Here is a 22,712-nt window from a genome sequence, read left to right as displayed (position 1 = left end):
TTTTTGTTTTGTGTGTGTCTGCGCCAAAGGCAATTGGAAAACGTAATGGCCGACAAAACGAAAACGCCACGCAGCAAAGCAGAAGCAGCGATAGGCGAAGTGCGCAAAGCGCAATCAGCGATATGTGGATAAAAAGAAAACTTCCGGCAGCCCCAAAGCTCCACAAAAAAACTACTACAACTACAGTAAAATGAAGCGCACATAACATACACATATGAATATGAAAACCCACGTGAATCAGAGAGTGCTAGAGAGCGAAAAGAGAGAAAGAGATCGCGGCGAATTCGCAGAGTTTTCAGAAGCCTCGTATTTGTGGTCGTCTTGGCACGATTTTCCCCATTTTCCCAGATGTGCGGTTGAGTGTACGTGCTCCCCACCCCCCGAACCAGCAGACGGCGAAAAAACAGTTAAATTCCACGCGCAAACAAGGCTTTTATGGCCCCTCACACACATACGCAAACATTTTTCGCTGTTTGCCATTGCCTCGCTCTTCGTTGGCCTCCTCTTTTCGTCATTGCAGCGTCATTCGTTTTCGTTTCGAACGGCCGCCATATTGGTTTTTGCGGCAGAGCCATTTTTTGATGCTTTTTTAACTCATAGGAGAACCCCAAAGAAACCATTTCTGGCTTGCATTCAATCGTACTCGTTAGGTACTAACTATTTTATGTTCGAAATGTGGCGTTTTGTGGGTTTAGGAAGGAAAAAATCAAGGTGGAAAATTGACCCATTAGACATTGGCATGCCCCTTCGCCATCACCCCCTCTTATCAACCACCCTGCCTGGCATGCTTTGCTCTCAGGGTGACCGTTTCTTCATAATTATTTTACTTTTCGGTATATTTAAACGAAATTAGCATGAATTGTACTAGATTTGAATATTTATATTAACACAAAGCGCATTTTTGAAAAAAAAAGTGTTAAAAGCGATAATAAATATAGAAAATAGTTAGATTATGATAAGTAGTTCACAACCAGTTCACAATAGTCAATTCATTTGATTTCTGAGAATCCAATTGGATTTTGCAAGAATCAAGTTGTCGAAGAGTTGACAATTTATGATTTGGCATAATTCTACTCCATAATTATAAAATAAATAGCTCATATAATATAGTTATATACGTTCTCCTGCTATAGACAGAGATTATTTCAAAAATGTTTAATGAAAATTTTATATGTAAGTACATAGTATATTTTTTGAATTGGTATACTGCATCACACAGCTGTTTCATTTGCCGCTAATCGATATCGACTATCGATATCGAAACAGCTGTTCATCTGCAGAGTAACAAAACTTTATATTATAATAAAATAATATACTAACTCTAATATTAGTAGGAGGTGATTAGGATTTTGTGACAAGATGTTTCTTAAATTTGCGGTCATCCTTGCCGTGCTTCTCGTCAGCTGTTGGGCGGAGGCTGAGGACACGTCGGTGTTACCAGAAGGCTTTGTAGACGCCGCTCAGCGCTCCACGCACACGAACAACTGGGCGGTGTTGGTGGACGCCTCGAGATTCTGGTTTAACTACCGGCATGTAGCCAACGTGCTGTCCATCTATCGTTCAGTAAAGAGACTAGGTATTCCCGACTCTCAGATCATTTTGATGATCGCTGACGACATGGCCTGCAACGCCCGGAACCCACGCCCTGGCCAAGTCTACAATAATGCCAATCAGCACATAAATGTCTATGGGGATGATGTGGAGGTAGATTACCGGGGATACGAGGTCACTGTGGAGAACTTTGTGCGATTGTTGACTGGGCGTACACAGAACGGAACTGCACGGTCCAAGAAGCTGCTTTCCGATGCCGGCAGCAATGTACTTATCTACCTCACCGGTCACGGCGGCGATGGATTCCTCAAGTTCCAGGATTCGGAAGAGATCACAAGCCAGGAGCTTGCCGATGGCATACAGCAGATGTGGGAAAAGAAGCGGTAAGACACTAATCCTTTGTACTATAAACTTCCGAAAGATGTCTTTAGTTAGTCATCTAACTAATATATTACTTTACAGCGCTAGCTTCATGTAGCAATATTCTTTCTAGACTTAACAAATCACAAATTTCTTTCAGGTACAATGAACTGTTCTTCATGGTGGATACTTGCCAAGCAGCATCGTTGTATGAGAAGTTCACCTCACCAAATGTCCTTGCAGTGGCTAGTAGTTTAGTGGGCGAGGATTCCTTATCGGTAAGCAAGTCTGCAGTCTTAAAGATAAAAAATCTTAACGATTTTCAACCCGCAGCACCACGTGGATCCCTCGATCGGCGTCTACATGATCGATCGTTACACATACTACGCTTTGGAATTCTTGGAGAAGGTGCAACCTTTCAGCAAGCGGACAATTGGGGAATTTGTGAGTGTTTCCTTAAGATTTCCCAAAAGATTCGTTATTCTGAAAACTACACTTTCCCATCAGTTGCAAGTTTGCCCCAAACGAGTGTGCATTTCGACAGTGGGAGTGCGCAAGGATCTGTACCGCCGAGATCCGCACAAGGTGCCCATCACAGACTTCTTCGGAGCCATACGACCCACTCAGGTTTCGACGGATCGCATCAACGTGACCCTGGCCAACGAAGAGTAAGTACTTGCCTTCCTGATACCCAAAAAATTTTCTGACTCTGAGCCTTAACAGCGATTTCATTGTCGACAAAGACGAGATGGTAGCCAAAAAGCCCTTTAAGATCGTGATGGAGTCACAGTTTCCGTCCGAGCTTTTTAAATAGACTGGTCGCGTTTAAATGATTCATGTGATAATATTAATTTTATTCGTAAATACATCATTTCATTATTAATACATGTGTAATTTATTAAATTTATATGTGATCTCGAATCGTGCTTTAAAAATTCTCAATTACGGGCTTAGTTCATCTTAGTTATCTGTTTTATATTTGCTAACATTTCATTTTCATTTCATTATCATTTTGCGGTTCCTTTGCCGTTTGTGTCACCAACTCTTATGCATTACATCAATGTATCAGTTAAATTATACTTTTTGGTTACCACTACATCAAACGTTCACTAATCAATCAATCAATCAATATCAATACATCGTGTAACATTCAAGTCAAATCCAAAACGAAACAAAAACCATATTGTATACACTTATATAAAAGGTAAAAGTCGCTGGCGACCGCTATGTAGAATTAGAAAAAAAAAAACATTATTTCTATAATTTTCCACGGTGACTAGTTATGTTTTGGATTTGGTTTCACAATTTTCTAATTTGGGGTATACACAAATTCAAAGAGTATAACAATGGCCTCAGAAGCGAGATCTCTCCCTAGCGTTTACCCTTCATTTTTCTTGTTTTTTTTCTGTTTTGTTTTTGTTTTTATCATATGGAAGGATCTACTTCGTTTTAATTATTGAATCGTTTAATCAATACACATATACATGTAGTATACACATATATGGGCTTATTAGATTTCCTCCCCTTATTTTTTTCCTTTTTTTTCTTTTTGTTTCATTGCATCAGTCCCATAATTTAAGTTGTAGGCTTGGGTTGTCCTCAAGATCAAGATCCAGATTAAGCACCATAAGAAGTTCATATTGCATCCACGCTATAAACTATGGGGACATCGGGGTCTGCCCGGGATGCAAATGGATCTAGGCAAGCGAAGTTGTGGGTGTGGGCGAGTGGACGAGTGGGTCAAGTCATGGAGTTGAGCATTTATGTTTTTTTTTTTTTTTGGGTACAACAGTTTTATCTACGACAAGTCGTTGCTGGATGGGTGACTGCAGTTGGTTAATCCGGGAGTGTATGTCATTAAAATTAGCTAACTAATGGTTTATCCTCGAGACGCCAGATGGATTGGTTAAGGGGTTTAAAAACACCCTATATGTCCCACTCCTTATACTCATGTATTTACAAAGACACTTCTTCTTATCCTGCGGGAGCACTCCTCCATCTGACCCTATCCTTATTAATCAAATGGGGTTTTGGATATTGAGGATGGGTTGGGAGGGGAAATTCAGGATATTTGATTGATTTGAATCTCGATTACAGATACGTTTAAAGTCTAACACTTATTCGATAACACGCTGTGCAAAAATATTTTTTTTTGACTCTTTCCCTCCAGATGCTGTTTTATCCTGCTTTTACTCTACAAAAAATGTTAATCTTTCTTTAGCCGTCCGTCCGTTGCCGTTTTTTTTGTTTTGTTTTCTTCATATTTCATATATTGATTATTATGTCATCGCTTATATAAATCCACATATATACGTACTTTAAATATTCTTGCTATTTGGTATTTCGTATTGGTTTTTGCATCGTTTTCTCGTAAAAAAACTCTACGGAAAAAAAATCGAAAATAACACTTTGAAGGCAATTTGATGTCAGACTCTTGCTTATTTCTCATCTTCTGTTCTTCGCTTTAATTCGAAAAACATCGTTTTCGTGTTTTATTTTTTGTTTAGCTTATTTTCTCTATTTCTGTTCCCCCCTCCTCTTAGCCCTAGGTTTCGTTATTTATTTCAAAGAGCTGGAATCGGGAGGATCGGGTTCAGTTACAGGACAGGGGATCGGGTTTCGCTATTCACACGAGATTCTTCCGATTTTCTTTCAAGCCGATTTAAAAACGAATTTGCCATTTCCGGTGCTTATATTTTCGGGCCTCTAAATGCAGGTGGCGCCACTGAGGAATTTCCAAGTAGAAACAAAAATGATCTCGTAGAAGAGGTGTAAAAATGTGGATCAAGGACGAGTTTATATTCTTCTCTGCATTAAGCTTTAACAAAATGAAAGAAAAATGTGTTGTACTACAAAAACCATTAAAAATTTAGTGTAAATAGTTAAATAACGATAAAGTAACCTCGAAAATTGAAAGGACTCATTTCTATTCTATATACAAACCAATCAAAACTGAAAAGTTTTGAGGCACAAAAAGTTGGGTGTGGTATAAAATGAAATTGATAAAACATAAGCGTATTCAAGAATTACATTTATTCAAAAATGTTGTTAAAAAAAATGTATACAGACAGCAAAAAAATCAACAAAATTAATACATTTACAAAATAAAACGTAGTACGACGATATCGATAACAATCTGGGCATCAATACCGCCATGGGCGATAGGCGTTTGGGGTTGCGACGACAACACAATTACGATATACAATTGCGCAATCGGGCTTACACAAAAAAAAAATCCTTTCGTTTCTTTCTTTTCTTTTCTGCTCTCTTCGTTTCTTATCTTTGTTTTTCCTTTTCTTATTTCTCATTTTTGTATGTACTATGCGTAATTTATGTGTAGTATGTGATTATGCGTTCTTAACTTAGGTATAGTGTGTGTGTGTGTGTGTGGGTCGGGGGTCTTGGGATCGATAACTAACTGTTTCTAACAGTATTTATTCTTCAAGAGGTGCGAGCGAAGTTCTCTTATGGTTGATGTGTGATTCCGATCTGGCAGTCTAGCTTCCGTTTCCGTTTCCTTTTCCATTTCCGTTCACTCAATCCAACATTATCCTCTCTTTCCCTCGTTGACGAATTGCTCTACTTCTCTGCTTTGCCCCAAAAAACGGATTTACACTAAACTAGCTACTTGCTTGGACTCTACTATTTATACTTTATGTGGTTGAATCTCCCGCCCTGCTTCGCTCTTCATCCGCTTCCGCTTCCGCTTCTTCATCTTCCTCTCTGGTTACTTTATATAGGTATTTAGTTAAAAAAAAAAAAATAGATAACTGACATATGCACGCATCCTAAATGCTTGCTATAGCTGTGTGTGGCATTGTGGCTACGTTAACATTACATACTCGTTACATACTCACTACATACTCACTACATACTCATAATCCTACTCGTTTAACACTTCGAATCGCTGCTGCTGCTGCTCCTGCTTAACTCTCTATCTCGTTCGTCTCCTTTCAGCAAAAACAGAATAGAATTACATGATTAAAATGTTTCAACTTCTCGTATGCATATCCTTCCTTAGTTAATGGTTGTGTGTTTGTGGATTGTTTTCCTTTTTGGGGGTGAGGATCAAATATGGGTGAATGTGTGTTTATGTGTGTGTGTGGGATATAGTACAGGGATCCAACAATTAGACAAACTAAAATACATGATAGATCAATTAGGCTCTACATTATGCATGTAGCAATAGTAATAGTAATAATAGTAATAATCGATAAGCCATAACTAATGAATAGTTAATAGGTAATGATATCCAGACATACTCATAATTGTAATCATAATCGTAATCGTAAATCGTAAGTGGTAATCATAGTGGTAATCATAATAAAACATGCTCTACGTGTACGATTCTAAAATAATTCAGTCATCAGGTAACATTGTTTTGAACACAACTACAGTAACAGAAGCTGAGGTGGCTGTGGGCGTGCGCGGGGGCGGGGCCGATCGCTGGCGCGGGGGTGTGGCAGTGGGCGTCGTGCCTGTGGCAGAGGCGTAGGCGAAGGCAGAGGCTCTGGCAGTGGCGGCGTTAATATTATTGTTATTCGTATAGTTATTGTTGCTGTTGAAGTTGATGTTGCTGTTGCTGTTGTGTGTTTTTGTTGTTGTTTCTGTTGTTGTTGGTGCTGTTGTGGTTGTTGTTGTTGTTTTTGTTATATTTTTACTGTTAATTTTTGTATTTAATTGTAGTTGTTGTTGTTGTTGTTGTGGCAGTGGTTGTTGCTGTTGTTGTGGTGCTAATGTTGCTTGTGATTGTGTCGTCGTCGTCATCATCACTCCTCTTGCTGGCGTCGTCGACACGGCAGTCCATTGTTGCTGCTGCTGCATTGCTGCTGCTGCACGTGTTGCTAATGAAATCGTTGTTGTTGATGATGATGATGATGATGATGATGTGGCTGCTAATGATAATGATGCTGCTGCTGTTGTTGTCGCTGTTGCTGTTGCTGTTGCTGTTGTTGTGGGAGTTGCTTGTGGGGCCATGGCTAACAGCGGCAGTAACTCATCATCGGTCTGGGTCTGTATGTTGACCGTGTTGCTGCCGGAAGTATTGGTGCCCCTGGTAGCCCCTGTTGCTGCTGTCGCCTGCAATCGGCCGCAACAGTTGCCGTTGAGCAGACGCGCTGTCCTGGCTGGCAACGTTAAGGAGGTTACACAAACGTTATCGCAAACACAAGGCTCACAATTCTTTCTGCTTACCATTCGCCACTTGACCCTGGCTCAGGCCTAGTTGGCGATTGCGTCCGAGTGTTGCTGTGGCCGTTGTCGATGCTGTTGCCGTTGCTGAGGCCATGCCCACTCCTACTCCCGCTCCCAATCCTTTGGTCGCCGAGTGGTTGCTTCCAAAGTTGATTATCCTTCTGGGCAGTTTCTGTTGCTGTTGTTGCTGCTGCAACGCCAGCAATTGCTGTTGTTGCTGCTGCTGCTGCTGACGTGCAGTGGCTATCTCACTTAGACTGGCTAAGGTCACCGCTGTTTTCAGTACATGCGCAGGTGTGGGCGATGTTGTTGCTGCTGTTGTCGCTGTCGTTGTTGCTGTTGCCGCAGTTGATGCTGCAGCGGCAGATGTTGCTGCTGGCATGGAACGCTGTGACATTAAGGCCGTGTGTAGTATTGATGTATATTGTTGCTGCTGATGCTGTTGTGGTTGCTGTTGTTGTTGTTGTTGTTGTTGTTGTTGATGATGCTCAAGTCTTTTGCTCTCTTCTAAACTGTTGCTGCTGCCTGTCCTGCCGCTGGCCAAAGTTCCTGTTGCTGTGTTGGCAGTGTTGCTGTTGCTGTTGCTGCTGCTGCTGTGGGAATAGTCCCTGGGTGTGTCGCTGCTGGCCGAGGTGCGAGCTATTTGCTCGGCAGCCGCTGTTAAGGTGGCCAACGTGGCCGCCGCCCCGCTCAGCAACGAAGTCTTTAAAATGGACGTGGATGCGGTCGAGGATCGGGACCGCTCCTCCAGTTCTAGCTCCTGCTCCTGCTCTGGCTCCTGTTCCTCTTCCTCAGCTTCGCGCTGAGCCCCAATCTCGATCTTGATTTTGGGCAGGTCGCGCAGCAACTGGTGCTGCTGCTGCCTGCTACGGCGCCGCTCCTGTTGCTGCTGCTGCTGCCGATCCGGGAGAATCGGATCAGGGCCGTGTGGTGGCGGCGCTGGCTGGTGGTTGGCGGTCGGCAGCAGGCCATGCTCAAGCATCTGCTACCTTATGCTCGCCGAGTTGAGCACGAAGGGTACATAGAACATCTTGCTCTCGAGTAGCAGACTGGCCGCAGCCTGGATCTATAAGTGGGCAAAGGGTGAATCATAGAACAACGATACGGCAGGATCTCCAAAGAGATCTCTCCAAAGATAACACATAGGTATATGGCTATATAATTCTAAAGTTACTGGCTAGTTACCTCCGGTATGTGGGAGAGCAGCTCGCTGAGCCTCGCCTGCGGATTCTGCGGCGAGGAGTTTTGCAGGTAGGATCGCAGAACCTGGACGTACCGCTCCTGGATGCTCTCCAGTTCCACTTCTGCTGGATTTACAATAGAAACGGGAAAGTAACATGAGCACTATATCAATGGACTGGACAAATCGAACCACGTACCTTTGTTCAGCAGTATGTAGACCTTCAGACAGACGTATTCCTCCATCTTGAGCTTGATGCGCCGGAACATGATGGTGATCTGGGTCATCTTGTCCACCATGTGACCGACATCCAGCTTCAATTGCTCCATGGCTATCGGCTGGCCCATCAGCGTGGTCAGGCAGGTTTGCAGGGTGCTCAGATGCGAGTTCACTTCGCTGACGAACTCCGGATCGTCCTTGTGCAGCGGCTGTGCGGGCGAGGGTATCGGCGTGCCTAATGGAGTGGCAGTTGGCGTGGCCAGCGGCGTTGAAACCGGTGAACCATGCCTGCTGCCCGGCCCCTCACCCCTTCGCTTGCCATGCAACGCTTGGTAAGCGGCCGTGGTCAGGATGAGGATCTCATGCCATTTGTCCGTCAGCAGCTTGGTGTGTATCTCCACCGGGATCTCCAGGTAGAAGGGAAGCTTCTTTGTCCACGACACCAGCTTGTGTACTATCGAATCGCCGATGTTGCACAGCTTTTCGCTGATCTCAGACTTGTCCTCGAGGAACTCGCTGAAGTGCGGCAGTGTGGCAATGTCCTCCATGGCGTCGCAGTCGATCAGTGTCTGAATCATGGCTAAGGCGTGCTCGTACGAGATCTGTCGGTCCTTGGACGAACTGACCGCCGAGTCGAGTCGGTGGCGCAGATGCACAATCTCGCTGGGATTGGTCAGGGCCGTCTTCAGTATTGTTCCGTTCACCAGATGCGGCGGCAGTTGGGCTCCTCCTCCTCCTGCTCCACCGCCACCACCACTCGGTTGCTGGTGGTGATTCTGATGCTGGCCCTGCTGTTGCTGTTGCTGATGCGGCGAGTTCAGAGAGAGATGTGGCGAGGCCTGCTGTTGCTGCTGCTGTTGCTGGGCCGGGCTGTGCATGGGCGGTGCCTGCAGCAATTCCGGCTTGAGAACAGGACCCAGGAACATGGGCTTCATATCTACCCCGCCGCCACCCATCAGCTTGGCCTGTTGCTGCTGCTGCTGTTGTTGCTGTTGCTGTTGGTGTTGCGCAGCTGCTGCCACGGCAGCGGCAAGTTGCTGTTGCTGCGGTGACAACAGGTGATGCGGCGACAGCTGTGGGTGGTGCTGCTGCTGCGCATGGTGCGGCTGGTGACCCTGGTGGTGATGATGATGCAGCGGCGAGTGCAACTGCTGTTGCTGGTGCTGCTGATGTTGGTGCTGTTGATGCTGCTGCTGTTGTTGGTGTTGCTGCTGCGCCGCCGCCTGCTGCTGTTGCTGCTGGGCGGCCTGTTGCTGCTGCTGCTTCTGATTGGTCTTCTTGTGCTTCTTGTACTTCACCTTGTACAAATTGTAGACGGCGCCGCTGTTGCGACCGCCCGGCATGCGATCCTCGCGAACGGCTAGAAAGAACGGGGGAGTGGTTGTTCTGGTTAGGGAATCTGCGGAGTCCAGCAGGAGACGTCAAGTACTCACCTTGCAGCACCATGCCCTGCTCGATGCACTTCTTAAATCGACAATACTGACAACGGTTCCGCTGTGCTTTGGTTATCTCGCAGGTGCCGTCCGCCACGCAGGTGTAGACGCGTCGGTTCTGCACCGTCCGCTTAAAGAAGCCCTTGCACCTGACGGAGGTAAAATTTCAAGGATTCGGATTAGATTAGTACTCAGTTTGGATTTAGGACTCAGGAAGCTTTTTACTTACCCCTCGCACGTGATGATGCCGTAGTGCAGGCCGGTGGCCTTGTCCTCGCAGATCATGCACACGAGCGGCTGCTCGTCTTCGTCGGTCGGCTCGTGTGGTGCCTCCAGACTACGTCCACCGAGGCCACCGCCGACACCGCCGAGACCCGTGGAGTTGCTGTTGCCCCACTGCTGCTGCTGGGCGCTGAGATTGAGGGCCTGCAGCTGGCCGGGCGGCAATTGTGAATAGTCGCCCGCCCACAGCCTTTCCATGTTGAGGGCATGCGGGGTGCGGAAGGGATGTGGTCGTGATCTCATGTCCTGGATGCGTGTCTGTCCAAGGGAGAGAAGCAGCTGGGCAGCCTCCTCGTTGTTCTGCGGCGTCACCGATGAAGGAGTAAGTGGTCCACCCACTCCGCCTCCCGAGACCGAACCGCCACCGGAGGAGGAGGGTGTCAGCGATCCTGCCGAGGGCGAGGACAGGCAATGCTGCTGCTGGCCCAACGACTGTTGCTGTTGCGATTGCTGCTGTTGCTGCTGCGACTGCTGTTGCTGCTGCTGTTGCTGTTGTGGCTGGTGGTGGGGCGACTGCTGTTGTTGCTGCGGGTGCTGGCCATGTGACTGACCCACCGATGGTGGTGGTGGCTCGTAGCCCCAGACCATGGTGCGTACCCCGCAACTCTCGCCCATGATAACGGTGGGCGTGCCACGGGGCGGGGTCTGTGATGGCGTCTGCGGCGACAGTTGCGAGGATGACGAAGAGGAGGAGGGATGCGGAGAGGGGCACTGCACGGAGCCACCACCGTTCCCACCACCGACGCCCACGGGTCGCAGGTTGCCCAGCGGACCCCCAATCACCTCCGGTTTCACTCCATTGATCCTGGCATTGCTGAAGCAAACCATCCGCTGGGCGGCCACTGCTGCTGCTGCTGCCGCAGCTGCTCCTCCGGCCGATTGCATAAGGTGCGGCAGTCCGGCGGCCACCTGCTGGTGCACCTCGCTCTTTACCCTAAACAGAATGGCCGCGTCGCGATTGCTGTTCCTCAGCGCCAGGGAAGCGGGATGCATAAGGGCAAGTGCCTGGGGTTGCTGCTGCTGATGGTGTTGCTGTTGCTGCTGTTGCTGGTGCAAATGTTGCTGCTGCTGCTGCTGTTGCTGCTGGTGGTGCTGCAGGTGCGGCGACTGTTGCTGATGATGCGGCGACAGGTGACGCTGGCCCACATTCGGTTCCTTCTTCACCCGCACCAAGGAGTGGGGCGAGTGCTGCTGCTGCTGTTGCTGCTGGGGATGCGACGCCTGTTGCTGTTGCTGCTGGCCGAGCAAATGGTGCAGGTGGATCGCCTGCTGCTGGGTGAGATGTTGCATGGACTGGCTCAACAGATGCTCTGTGGGCGGGCTACTCTTGCGCAGCGTCAGCGGCTGGGTGAGTTGCTGATGGAGATGGTGCGTCTGAACGATGTTTGGTCCCAGGCTGCCATGGGACAGTTGAGTCGGTGGACTGGCTGAGACCCGGCTCAAATGCTGTTGCGAGGAGCTGATGGACTGTTCCCGTTCCCGTTCCCGTTCTCGCTCTCGCTCCCGCTCTCGTTCCCTTTCTCGATCACGATCCCTATCTCGTTCCCTTTCTCTTTGTGTACTGGATGTGGAGGAGGGTGAGGCCGGCGGCGGTGGTTCTGATTTGATCCGCGATGGCGTCACTAAAACTGTGACGTGTCCCGCCGCCGCTGCTGCTGCTGCTGCAGCTGTCGCCGCTTTGGTCTCCTGCTCGCGCTGTTGATGAAAGGCCAGCATCTTGCTGGACACGCTGAGCAATCGCTCCTCCTTTACGGAGCGTATCACACTCATGCCCGCCTCGCTCAGCTTCGCGCTGCTCCCTGTGGTTATTCCCGTGCCCGCTGAGGCCGAGGACAGTACTCCATTTGTGGGCGTTATCGTTGGACGACCAGTCGTAGTCGTCGTAGAGGGCTTCTCCTCTAGCGAATCGGGCGAGGCTCGACTACTTCCCCCACTGCCGTTGCCATTGTTTTGGTGTTCATTGATCGCCACTCCTGACGTTGCTCCACCGCTCGTGGCTCCTGCTCCTCCTACTCCTGTTGCTCCTGATCCTACACCAGTTGGTCCGCTCATATCCGGCGTGGCTGGACTGGATCTCGTCGCTTCTGCAGGCGGTGGTGACATCACCGTTGAGGCGGCTGCCGCTGAAATCGCACTACTCGAGGAGTGGATTTCCGTGTGCTCCTGCTTTATGTTGCCACTCTTGCCCGAACTTCCTCCGCCGCTGCTGCTGCTGCTGCTACTACTGGCGGGGCAGGTGGCCGTGGAGGAGGCTCCAGCTGTCGGCGAGGTGGAGGAGGTGCTGCTGGAGGACGTGGAGGAGGATGAAGAGGAGGAGGACGAGAGCGAGGAGGTCGAGGATGTGGCTGCTGCCGCCGTCGCGGACGATGTGGAGACGCAGGGTCCCGCTCCCGAGGCTGTTACTGCTGTCCCAGCACCTCCCGACCCCGGTCCGCCCGTTTCGGCCACCGCCGCAACGACCGCTGCCAGCGAAACGGTGACCGCTGACGATGCCGCCGTTAAGGGCAGGGGCAACGACATGGGCAGTGGTAAGGGCAGGGGCAGTGGCAACGCTAGCGGTAGGGGCATTGACGTCCCTGCCGACGTCGCCACCGAACCGCTGTCACAGAGCTTCGGCGACATGGGCGCCAGCAGATCCGGCGACGAGGTGGACGTGTCCGCTATAGACTCGCCGTCACTGCTGCATCGCGAATCGATTTTCCGCCGTTTGAGTTTGAGGTCTTGAAAAAGGCTCATTTTATCGAGCTCGCTGTAAGGGCCACGGCTCAGTGTCATAATTCCTAGAGAGGTGAAAAGAGTTGGGAAGAAGATCCAAAAGATCAGGTTTAGTAGTTGGCCAACATAGGGGATTATCTGCAGGCAGACTTAAACCCAAAAATGAAGTTGTCTTTTCATAGATATCAAAAACCAAATATATATAAATTATAAGATTATAATTAGCATTAAAAACCTGTCACTAAAGTAATATGTAAGATAAATTAAGATACCTTTTTAACATAATTATAAATCGGAAAACTTTATTTGATCTTTCCTTTTATATATACTCGTATATGATGGGAACGAGTGAAAAGCTAAGCTTTCCCATTTAAGATTCAGTTAATGTTAAGCCGATAATCAGAAACATGTCACGTGTCATACTTAATAAGATATACAGTTAGTTTCTAGACCAGCGGCTTGGGCTTGAGAAATTCTCAGATACCGCCTGCCGCATGGATGGATGGATGGCTAATATGCATAGATTCGTATATTCGCATAAATTTGTTGCGGAAGTTTCTTTTCTTTCCGAATTTTGTTTTTGCATTGATTTGCTGATGGAATATAAACAAATAACCGATCAATTTGCATTTACTTCCCCACTGAGCAACAGCTGCCAGAAGACAAAAAAAAAAGCAAGAAAAAGAAAAATGAAGAAGCCAGCGAATAACTGGTTAAAGCGAGACAAAAGTTAAAGTTTTGGCCAGAAACGAAGCCAAGATACGAGGAATTCGGTTAATTACGTTAGCTTGATCGATCGGCACTCTCAGATCGGAGAGCTATGCTATGATATATGCTGGTGTATGCTTGCTATATATGCTTCCCCAAAAGCAGAACTCTTTTCCCGAAATGGGTCAAAGCTTGCCTGCCCTCTCTCTCGGTCTCTCTGTCTCATTCTCTGTTGTTGCTATTTGTAGATGTTGCTGCTGGGCATTGATGTTGCTGCTGTCGGTTGGTGTTGCTCTTGTGCTATCACTCCGTTTAACGATCAACCGATTACAATGCAACAGATATATATGTTGCAAGGGGCGTTGGTATTTGGTGAGCAGTTTTTGGTACACAGACAAAAATGAGGGATCTCACTGAAACGCCTTTAAACTGATACAAGATGTAAGTCTTATAAGACTAGGAGAGTACTAAGCCAGTAAATTCAGTATTTTGATCATAAGCTATTATTATAATATAAAATTCCTAACATTTTTTTCTCTCTGTGTAGCTGTAATTGTTGATTTTTCGATCGCCTATTCTATTCTATATCTCCCTTCCTCTGCCTGCGGCCCCTTCCGATATATCCGTCTCTATCTGGCCGATTCGGTCACTTGGTGCGTTGGCCCAACGACGACTTTTCCCTCTACCCTATTCCCCATTCTGCTATTCCCCCTTTCCCCTTTCCCCATTCCCATACCCCCTGATCATTCCCATTCCCCTGGCCATTTGAACTCCCCCCTTTTCTCTATCTATCCAATGGCGATCTCTTTACGCACTCACACACACGCACACACGCACACATTGGGAGATAAACCATATAGCTTCGGGCGGCAAAAGTTCTCTCGTGGGGCGACTCGTTAGCAGCGACGTCGACGACGGCAATGTCGTTTGTGTGTGTATTTTTAAAATTTGACCTATTTTCATTATCAAGCGCAAGATTATTCTAAACAATAAAACCATGCGTGCCTCTCTGCGTCTATATCTTTTCGCCCCTGTGTGTGCGTGTGTGTGTGGGCGCGTGGAGCCAACTTCTACACGCCACTGTATATATACTAGAGTTCAAATACACGCAGACATACAAAGATCAGATATATATATATATATATCCAGAGGTGCAGATATGTACCTGTTCTATAGAAACTGCATTCGAGGCAAACAAAAACAGAAAACAAGCTAGAATTTACGATAGTTTCTGGCCATCTAACATTCTAAGATCTAATCTTTATGGTAAGGTGCGATTAAATCATGATCGAAGAGGAGAGATATTAGAACGAGAATTAGAATTAGAATTAGATGTAGATATAGAAGGGTGTAGAGAAAGTTTTGGGCTCTTTAACTGGTGTCAACTGGAAGAATGCCAGAGAGTTGCTAATAAGGATAACCCAAATAGTATACTTTAAAGTAAATAAAAGCAATAATAGTTAACTTTTAAAGTTACTCAAAGAAAGAATGGTCTTTGTGAAGACTTGATAAGATGTATCTTTAGGATCTAAAAAGCCTATTGATGGCCTTAACATTTGATTAACCTTCAAAAGCAGCAGAACTTAGTTTATGTTGCTAATTTTTGAAGGTCTTTCTGGATATTTATTAGCCCCAATGTTCTTTGTTTTGAAAGTTATTAAATAATATCTTAACCAATAGTTAGATGCATTATGATTATGCATTAGATATTAATAGTTGAGGTGCTTTTTGGGAGTGGGGAAAGCGGTTGTCAAAAGGCAAATGTGGAGGACTAAAACTAGGGATAGTTTAGATCTTAATAACAGCCGCCTCCAAGTTTGCCTTTTTAGGTAGATGGATGGCTCATGTGTGTGTGTGTGTTTTTCTGGCTTTTTCTAAGTTTCTAATGTTAGTGTTAGTTTTTGTTTTTGGTTTTGGTTTTTGGGATATAGTCACAAATTTACCTATGGATGTCATAATTTCGTTTTTTCTTGTCTTTGCCGATTGTTTAAATTTTGATAAAAACAAAAAATTCTCTTTTTTGCCAATCGTTGTTGTTGTTCTTGTTGTTGTTGCTGTTAGCTTTTTTGCCTTAGCTTTTGTTTTTCTTCTTTTCCTGATGTTATTTTTCAATTTGCTTTTGTGTGTGTTTGATTGTGTTTCTTTTGCTTTTGCTTTTTCATTTGATTTTGAATTTGTTTTTGATTTTGATTTTGATTTTGATTTCGAATTTTGTTGTTTTTTTGTTTTTTTTGGTATTATTGTGACTCGTTCGGGAAGCATCTAGACCGCTTCTGTCCCTGCCCGCTGCCTCTGGAGCTGCAGAGCAGAGTGACAGTGGTAGCAGCGGTATGCATTCCAGTGGGCGGTCTTTGGTTGGGTGCTTTTTGGGGGTGGTAGTGGTGGTGTTGGTGGGTTCTTTTCAATGCAAAGTCTTGTTTCTTTTCTTTTGGCCAATTGTTGTTGTTTCTTGCTCCAGTTTAGTGCACTTTCTTTGGAGGGGCAAGGGTTTTCGGGGGTTTAGGGTTTGGTTGTTGACTGAAATTGGTTTGGTTGGTAGAAGGGGAGAGAGAGAGAGTAAGTAATGGGTATGGCAAGGGTAGGGGGGCTACCAAGAGGGGGGCAGGACGATGGGTGGCGGTGGTGGTGTTCTTACGCATTTATGATTAAGTATGATTTACGGGGTATAGAGTATATAGATGAATGCAATACTAACGGCAAATGGGCGGCATACGAGACTTTTTCTTATAATAGTTATTGTAATTGTTGTAATGATTATTGTTGTTGTTGTTGTTGTTGTTGGTATTGCTGCTTGTATTATTATTATTATTATTATTATTATTATTATTGTTGTTGTTGTTATTATTATTATTATTATTGATGGTATTATTATTATTGTTGCAGTGGCTGTTGTTGTTGTGAGAATTGCACTTGTTGCACTTGCTGGGGTTGCACGTGGCCGCAGGTGAAGCAGGTCCTGCACCCGTACCCGTGGCAGGTGTTATTGTCGCTGCCACAGCTGCCCCTGATTTCAAATGATGATTGTCATTATCCTGTCCGGCTGGCTCATCCTTGACCTGCGTCAAATCCGATGACGATGAGGATGCAACATCGCCGCCCGCTCCGCCCTTATCACCGCCATGATGATGATGATAGTGATGATGATGGTGGTGGTAGATGTGATGATGGCGATCGTTGTTGGCAAATGGTTCTTGTTCATTGCTATTTCCGCTTTGCAAACCGGAATCGCAGGCGCCGTCGACGTCGTCACTGGCCGCACTGTTGCTGTTGTTGCGACTGTTGTTGTTGTTGTTGTTGCTGTGGCTGCTGATGTTGCTGTTGCCGATATTATTGTTGTTGTTGTTGCCATTGTTGCTGTGCGGCAGTTGCAGGCTGCCATTGCTGTTGCACTTCTTAAGCAGCGTCTTGTTTAGCGGCGTCTTGATAATGGTCAGCTTGTTGGCCACATCTTTGACCTGATCAGGGTCATCCTGCTGATCTGAAAGATCCTCTGCCTGATCTCGCCGACAGCTGTGATTACCATTGACACGCTGCTCCTCATGACCGCCATTTAGCTGAGGATACGAGTCCGCCACTGACGCTTCCGTGGACACTGATGGCGCCACAGCCGCTTCTGTGCTCGTTGCCGCCTCGATTTCGGCAGCTGCCACAACAACACCACTGCTGGCCTTGGGCTCCAGGATCAGCGGCTGCTGGGCATTCATTTGGGCTAGCTTCTAGGTGGGCAGATACAGACGGACAAACGAATGATGCTGGGCCATCTTGACTGGGCAACCACCGACTTTCAAACACATTTCAATAAACACTTTTGATCACAACAACCATTTGTCCATGGACTTCTTCTTCTAAGCCATAACACGATATTCCTTCGGTTTCCTCTGTTTAGAAGAAGAAGTCTGCGTCCATTGCCAAACTTAAATCACTCCAAAAAAAAATATATATATATAAACATAATGAATCGATTGATGTTGCTGCTCCTTTTCTCTTGATCCTCGAAATGAGATTGAGATTGAGTTTGAGTTTGAGATTGAGACTGAGAAATGAGACTGTGTGAGGTTGGGTGGGTTGGTGTGTGGTGTGTGGTGTATGGTGTATGGTATGTGGGTGTCAGGGGTCTTTATTTTAAGATCTTTGGGGGGTCTTAGTCTTGGGTCAAAACTAAGGGCACATACCACTCTTGGCTTTCGATTCTTGCCTATACTTTACATTTACAATGTATGCTGTTTTTATATTTTTGAATTTTTGAATTTTGCTTTCAAAACCACTAAAACTTTGATAAACTTAAAAAAAAGGGTTACGCGCGTGCTTAACCATTGGTTGTCAACCGTTAACCGTTAACCGTTAACCGTCAACCGTTTCGCCCGATACCGCCGCACTCTAGTCACTGGCCACTGGAAAACTAATCTAAAGTTCGAGCCAAGTTCCGCGTCTGAGCGACGGCTGCTGCCGTGTTGCTGTGTTGTTTGTTTTTGGGTTTTGTTTTTCTGTTGTTGTTGTTGCTTTTGCTGTTGCTGTTGTTGCTGTTGATGTTTCTGTTTCGGTTTCTGTTTTTGTTTCGGTGGAGAGATGTTGCTCCGCGGCCAACGTGCGTACATGCGAACGAAATAAAGTGAAATGAAAGGAGTAAGCGAGCGAAAGAAAGCAGCAGCCACGAAACGCTGCTGCTGCCTCAGCCGCTGCTGGCGTCGCTGTCGGCGCAGGCGTGGACTCCCCCCTACCCCCTACCACACTACCATCACCTCCCACCTGCCCCCTATGGCTCCACCGCTCGCTCACTCTCTCTCTCTGTCCCGCTGTATCTCTTGCTCTGTCTCCCTCTCCCTCTCTCTCTCTCTCTCTCTCTGTCTATCGCGATCGGGCATTAGAAGCGTCGACGTCGGCAGCGAACGAAAATGAAAACCAATAGACAAAACGAACAAAAAACACTAAAAGCACACTCACACACACACACACACACATTCACCAGCCAGCAGCGACGTCATAGTTATGCTTTGGCAGCGACGTCGACGTCAGCAGAGTCACTAGGCTCGTTTTTTTTTTCCTCCACCTCTCGCTCTCTCACTCTCACCAACACCATCCGCCGCCCACTGGCTGGAGTTCATTGCAATTGCAATTGCAACTGCAACTGCAACTGCAACTAAATTCTAACTGCAACTAAACCTCACTCTCTCTTTTCCCTTTTTCTAGCTCCATCTCCCTCGCTCCTCTGCCCAAACATTGCATTCAAATTAGAATTTACACACAACAACAAGAGCAACACACAAGTTGCATATGTTGCTGGTGGTGTGTGGGTGTATTGGTGTGGACGTTGACCGGCGAGCTTAAGGGAGGGTTAGTGGGGGGCGGGGGGTGGCACTTAGGGGGCAGGGGCACTGGCATTAGTTGAAAGCTTTCCTAGTTCCACGCCAACCCCCCCTCCCTCCCAATTGCCACCAAAAAAAGCTTCTCAACTTTCATGCTAACTCCCATTTTGTGGGGAGAACGTCTCCTTCTCCACCTCCTTTTGAGAGCAAAACTGTGCCATTGCACTTTCCACACGGGTGAAGGGGGGTAGGGGTAGGGGGTAGGGGGAGGTGGTTTATGGTTGGGGTGTTCAGGAGTCCAGAGAGGGGTTGCTCAGCAAAAGCTCTGGCGAAGCAGCAGGCACTTTCCTTCCGCCAAAAGAGAGCGAGTAACAGCAGCAACATCAGCCGTGTGGCAGTTGCAGCATAGATTGCTGCTTCCTGCTCTCTGTCTTCCTCTCTATCACTCGTTTCTTGCTATCTTTGTCTGACAATGGAGTTCTACGATCGGAGAGACAGCGGTACAGAGCGAGGGGGTGAAAATTCGTGTGGAAAGGTAAAAGTTAATTTGAATTAGAGCAACGACAACGACAACGACAACGACGGCGGCGGTGGCGGTGGCGGCAACTCAACAATGGACAATGACAAGCGATTGCGCAACGTCGAGAGCAAAAAGCGAAGCAAAGGAAAAGCAAAGCAGAAAATGGCAGTAATGGCGGATCAGTTGGTGCCGGAAAAAGGCTATACGGACAAAAGGACTAACGGACAGAAGGAGGATGAACGGACAAGTTTATCGATAGGGTTTATCGAAGTACTCAATAGGCAGACAATCGAATATCGTTAGTAGTAAAGTTATGGGCTGAAAGCAGAAACAGATAATTGACAGACAGACATACGGACAATGGCCAAGGGTTTCGCGGACAAACAGCAGACAGCTTAACTCCAACCAGAAGCAATGTCATGAATTGCGAAATGGCCAAAAAGAAGAAGAAATGTGGCAGCAGTACTTACGGGTACCTAACTCTTTTCTATGCTTTACTTTACTTTTGTGCACCCACACAAGCATTTCTCTAATGCCCTTTCCATACGTTCGTTGACCATTGTCTGACAGCACTTTCGATTTCAACTGCTGCCAGCAGCAGCGGCAACAGCAACAGCAACAGCAATAGCAACAACAACATACAATAATTGTTTGGCGCACATTTCATTTCCTTATTGCTCACTGACATTTTGCTTCGCACTCACACAACGTAAATGGCTTACGACTTTATAATGAGCAACCCAACAGCAGCAACCGAAACAGCAACAGCAACAGCAACAGCAACAGCAGCAGCGGCAGCAGCAGCAGCAACAAATGTGTTAAGACCTGATTGCAATTGCCGCCGCTGCAGCAAGTTGCAATGCCAGGAAGCCTTTGGCCAACAGCTTATGCCCGCGTCTCTTTCTTTCGCCTCGCCTCGCCTCGCCCCCTCTCTTTCTTTCTTTTCGCGCTCTGCTAAAGTGAAAGTTTATTGTGGTTGCTGCTGGGTTCTTGATTCATGGATCGCCAGGCGTAAGAGAGACGGCATGCGGAAATGCTGCAACTTGCAATTGCAGAGTGGCTCTCTTGTCGGCGATCGCTCGTGAAAGAGACAACAAGCCGATCGCTAGAGAGAGAGACATAGAGCTGCGAGCTGCAAGCTGCTCTCCGTGCGCTTAAGCTTAAAATGAGATTTATACTTTTTTTTCTTTTGCAAAAGATAAAACACTCACCGGACCACAAAGCCGGGCCAGGCATAGCTGGTTGTTGTTGTTGTTGTTGTTCTTGTTTGCCTGACGTCTTGGGGGCTCCTGTTTGGTTGTTTTTGTTGTTGCTTTTGTTACGAGCTTTTCTTTTCTTTCGTTAGCCTGATTTTGAACGCTCCTTTCTTTCAGTGGCCCACTGCGGGTGGTAGTAACCACATAGTTTGCAACACTCAAGCCTAGAACTCACTTCAAAAAAATATTTGTCTGCCGTTTTTCTTCTCGACTTCTCGAGATTTTCTTTGCGCGCCTTTACAGTTACGAACCACGAACCACGAATTACGAATCACGAATCGAACTGAAGTCGAAGCTGCTGGGCCAAAACTGAAGCCAAAACAAATCCCGTACCGCTGCCCGCTGCCCGCGTCGCCGTCGCCGTTGGCAGCGCTGCACTTGCTCCCCTCTCACCTTACTCTTACTCTGTTTTGTTTTTTTTTGTATAATATTTTCGGCTTTGACTTTTCTTTGATTATTGCAATTTTTCTGTAGTTGCGTGATTAATTGGTTTTTTTTTATTTTTTAAATTTATTTTTTTTTGGCTTGGTTTTTGGTTTCGTTAAGCGAATATTACTCATACGCAGTGTGTGTGCGCTTTGGCTCCGACTGCCACTGCTGGCTGACGGATATAACGGAAATGTGCAACTGGCAGCCACCAAAACAGCCGCGTAGCGAAATTGTCAAGCAGACCCAGAGACCCAGAGAACTTCGAACTGAGAACGGAGAACGGAGAACGGAGAACAGAGAACAGAGAACTTCGAACTGAGAACAGCGGAGAGCTTAAAAGAGAGGCACTGCTGCTGCTGCTGCTGCTGCTGCTCAAGACACCCAGCTAACACACTAATCGAAACAGAAACAGAAACAGAAACAAAAATACAGAAATCGAAAACAAGAGCCCACGAGCTCTGCACAACAGCAGCAACATCGGCAACATATAGATTGTTATGTGGGTTTTCCTGGCTGCCTTTGAAAGCTTACTGCTTACACTGAGAGAAATAATGGGGAAGTTGTTCTAGAAATATATAAACATAAATACTTGACGAAAAGGATTTCCAAATTAGAGCCGAAAAAGGTTATTTTCTTAGGCTACCTCATGTGGCAAATGTTGCTTCTGTTTTTACTAGTGTGTTGCCGCTGGGGCAGCTTTGGCCAGTGTTTTGCTGCTGCTCTTGGCCCACGAATGGCATCTAACACTTGTGCATCAAGTGCACATGGCTCAGAGCTTTGCTCTCTTGCTCCGCTTCTCCTTGTCTCACTCATTTCTCTCGCTGTCACTCTCTGTGTCTCTGTAATGCTTGCATCATAGCCCATAGGCTCTTCACAAATTTGCACTGCACAATTTTTGCAGTTTGCAGTTGCTTAATCAAAAAAAAAAAAAAAAAAAAATGTGGGGGGGGGATAGATATGCCGTCCCCCTTTTACACCCTCGAAAAAGCTAACACCCCCCTCGCCTTTTGCAGACGCGCCTGCATGGCATCTAGAGTCAACCAACTTTAGAAGGTCATGTGGACTTAGCGCAGCCGAATATCCTTGGCTGATATTGGAAATGCATATAGCTTATATACACACTAAGCGCTCAGCTAGCTCGCTCGCTCGCTCGCTTGTTTATTTGTTTGGCATTCGTGAATTGCATGCACTTTCTATGCAGTTTATTTACAGGAATCAACTTGGGCCAATTGTCCAGGTCCAGGAAGTCAGGGGTAGGAGGGCGCCTCAGTGCACCTTGTTAGCGTCGTTATGGATACCATGGAGCATGTAATGTGTAAGTAACCGTTTGCCAGCCTTAGCTAGCTTAGCTTACCAGGGAGAACCAGAAACCTGGCTGGTAGAAAACTTAAGAGATGTCCATTGCAGGAATGCAGGGGCAGTCAGGCTGGCTGTCGGCATTGTTGTTTCAACATATATCCTGGCTAATGACGTACATGCAACGCTGCACTTGCCTTTTGCCAATTAGCAAGGAAGCTTATGTATTGTAAGATCTGTTCTAGCTTAGATTATATTCTTCATTCC

At 46.6% G+C, this 22,712-nt stretch overlaps 4 protein-coding genes across 9 annotated transcripts in view; 1 reads left to right on the top strand and 3 right to left on the bottom strand.

Moving 5' to 3' along the window:
- Window positions 1-1,234: 1,234 nt before the first annotated feature.
- On the top strand, window positions 1,235-2,818 carry LOC108104399 (putative GPI-anchor transamidase). Of its 2 annotated transcripts, XM_017210444.2 has the most exons (6): window positions 1,235-1,281; window positions 1,332-1,934; window positions 2,072-2,189; window positions 2,245-2,355; window positions 2,419-2,579; window positions 2,635-2,818. In XM_017210444.2, the coding sequence occupies exons 2-6, from the start codon at window positions 1,360-1,362 to the stop codon at window positions 2,723-2,725; spliced, it is 1,056 nt and encodes a 351-aa protein (XP_017065933.1). In that variant the 5' UTR covers window positions 1,235-1,281; window positions 1,332-1,359; the 3' UTR covers window positions 2,726-2,818. The 2 variants fall into 2 exon arrangements, with proteins under 2 accessions (XP_017065933.1, XP_017065932.1); XM_017210443.2 differs by having other exon boundaries at window positions 1,252-1,934.
- Window positions 2,819-6,270: 3,452 nt separating this feature from the next.
- LOC108104366 (putative uncharacterized protein DDB_G0277255) lies at window positions 6,271-8,086 on the bottom strand. Its single transcript, XM_017210377.2, has 3 exons — window positions 7,105-8,086; window positions 6,608-7,037; window positions 6,271-6,421 (listed from the first exon to the last, which is right to left on the bottom strand). The coding sequence occupies exons 1-3, from the start codon at window positions 8,084-8,086 to the stop codon at window positions 6,271-6,273; spliced, it is 1,563 nt and encodes a 520-aa protein (XP_017065866.1).
- LOC108104398 (hormone receptor 4) lies at window positions 8,079-21,138 on the bottom strand. 5 transcript variants are annotated; one of them, XM_017210437.2, is made up of 6 exons: window positions 20,676-21,138; window positions 10,166-12,998; window positions 9,937-10,085; window positions 8,484-9,863; window positions 8,290-8,411; window positions 8,079-8,170 (listed from the first exon to the last, which is right to left on the bottom strand). In XM_017210437.2, exons 1-6 carry the CDS (start codon window positions 20,698-20,700, stop codon window positions 8,090-8,092), a joined length of 4,590 nt encoding a protein of 1,529 aa, XP_017065926.1. In that variant the 5' UTR covers window positions 20,701-21,138; the 3' UTR covers window positions 8,079-8,089. The 5 variants fall into 5 exon arrangements, with proteins under 5 accessions (XP_017065926.1, XP_017065928.1, XP_017065930.1 ...); XM_017210439.2 differs by having other exon boundaries at window positions 8,290-8,408; XM_017210441.2 differs by lacking the exon at window positions 20,676-21,138 and adding an exon at window positions 16,337-18,261.
- LOC108104402 overlaps window positions 21,084-22,712 on the bottom strand; it is a 45,341-nt gene continuing 43,712 nt past the window's right edge. The window contains exon 7 of the mRNA XM_017210448.1: window positions 21,084-21,188. Within this exon, the coding sequence (XP_017065937.1) occupies window positions 21,110-21,188 (79 nt within the window). The 3' untranslated portion in view covers window positions 21,084-21,109. The remainder of the gene's footprint in view (window positions 21,189-22,712) is intronic.

Source organism: Drosophila eugracilis, unplaced genomic scaffold (genome assembly GCF_018153835.1).
Source record: "Drosophila eugracilis isolate 14026-0451.02 unplaced genomic scaffold, ASM1815383v1 contig_2167, whole genome shotgun sequence".
NCBI classification, from domain to species: domain Eukaryota; kingdom Metazoa; phylum Arthropoda; class Insecta; order Diptera; family Drosophilidae; genus Drosophila; species Drosophila eugracilis.
Note: the sequence above shows the minus strand (reverse complement) of the source record. Positions and strands in the feature narration are given on the sequence as shown.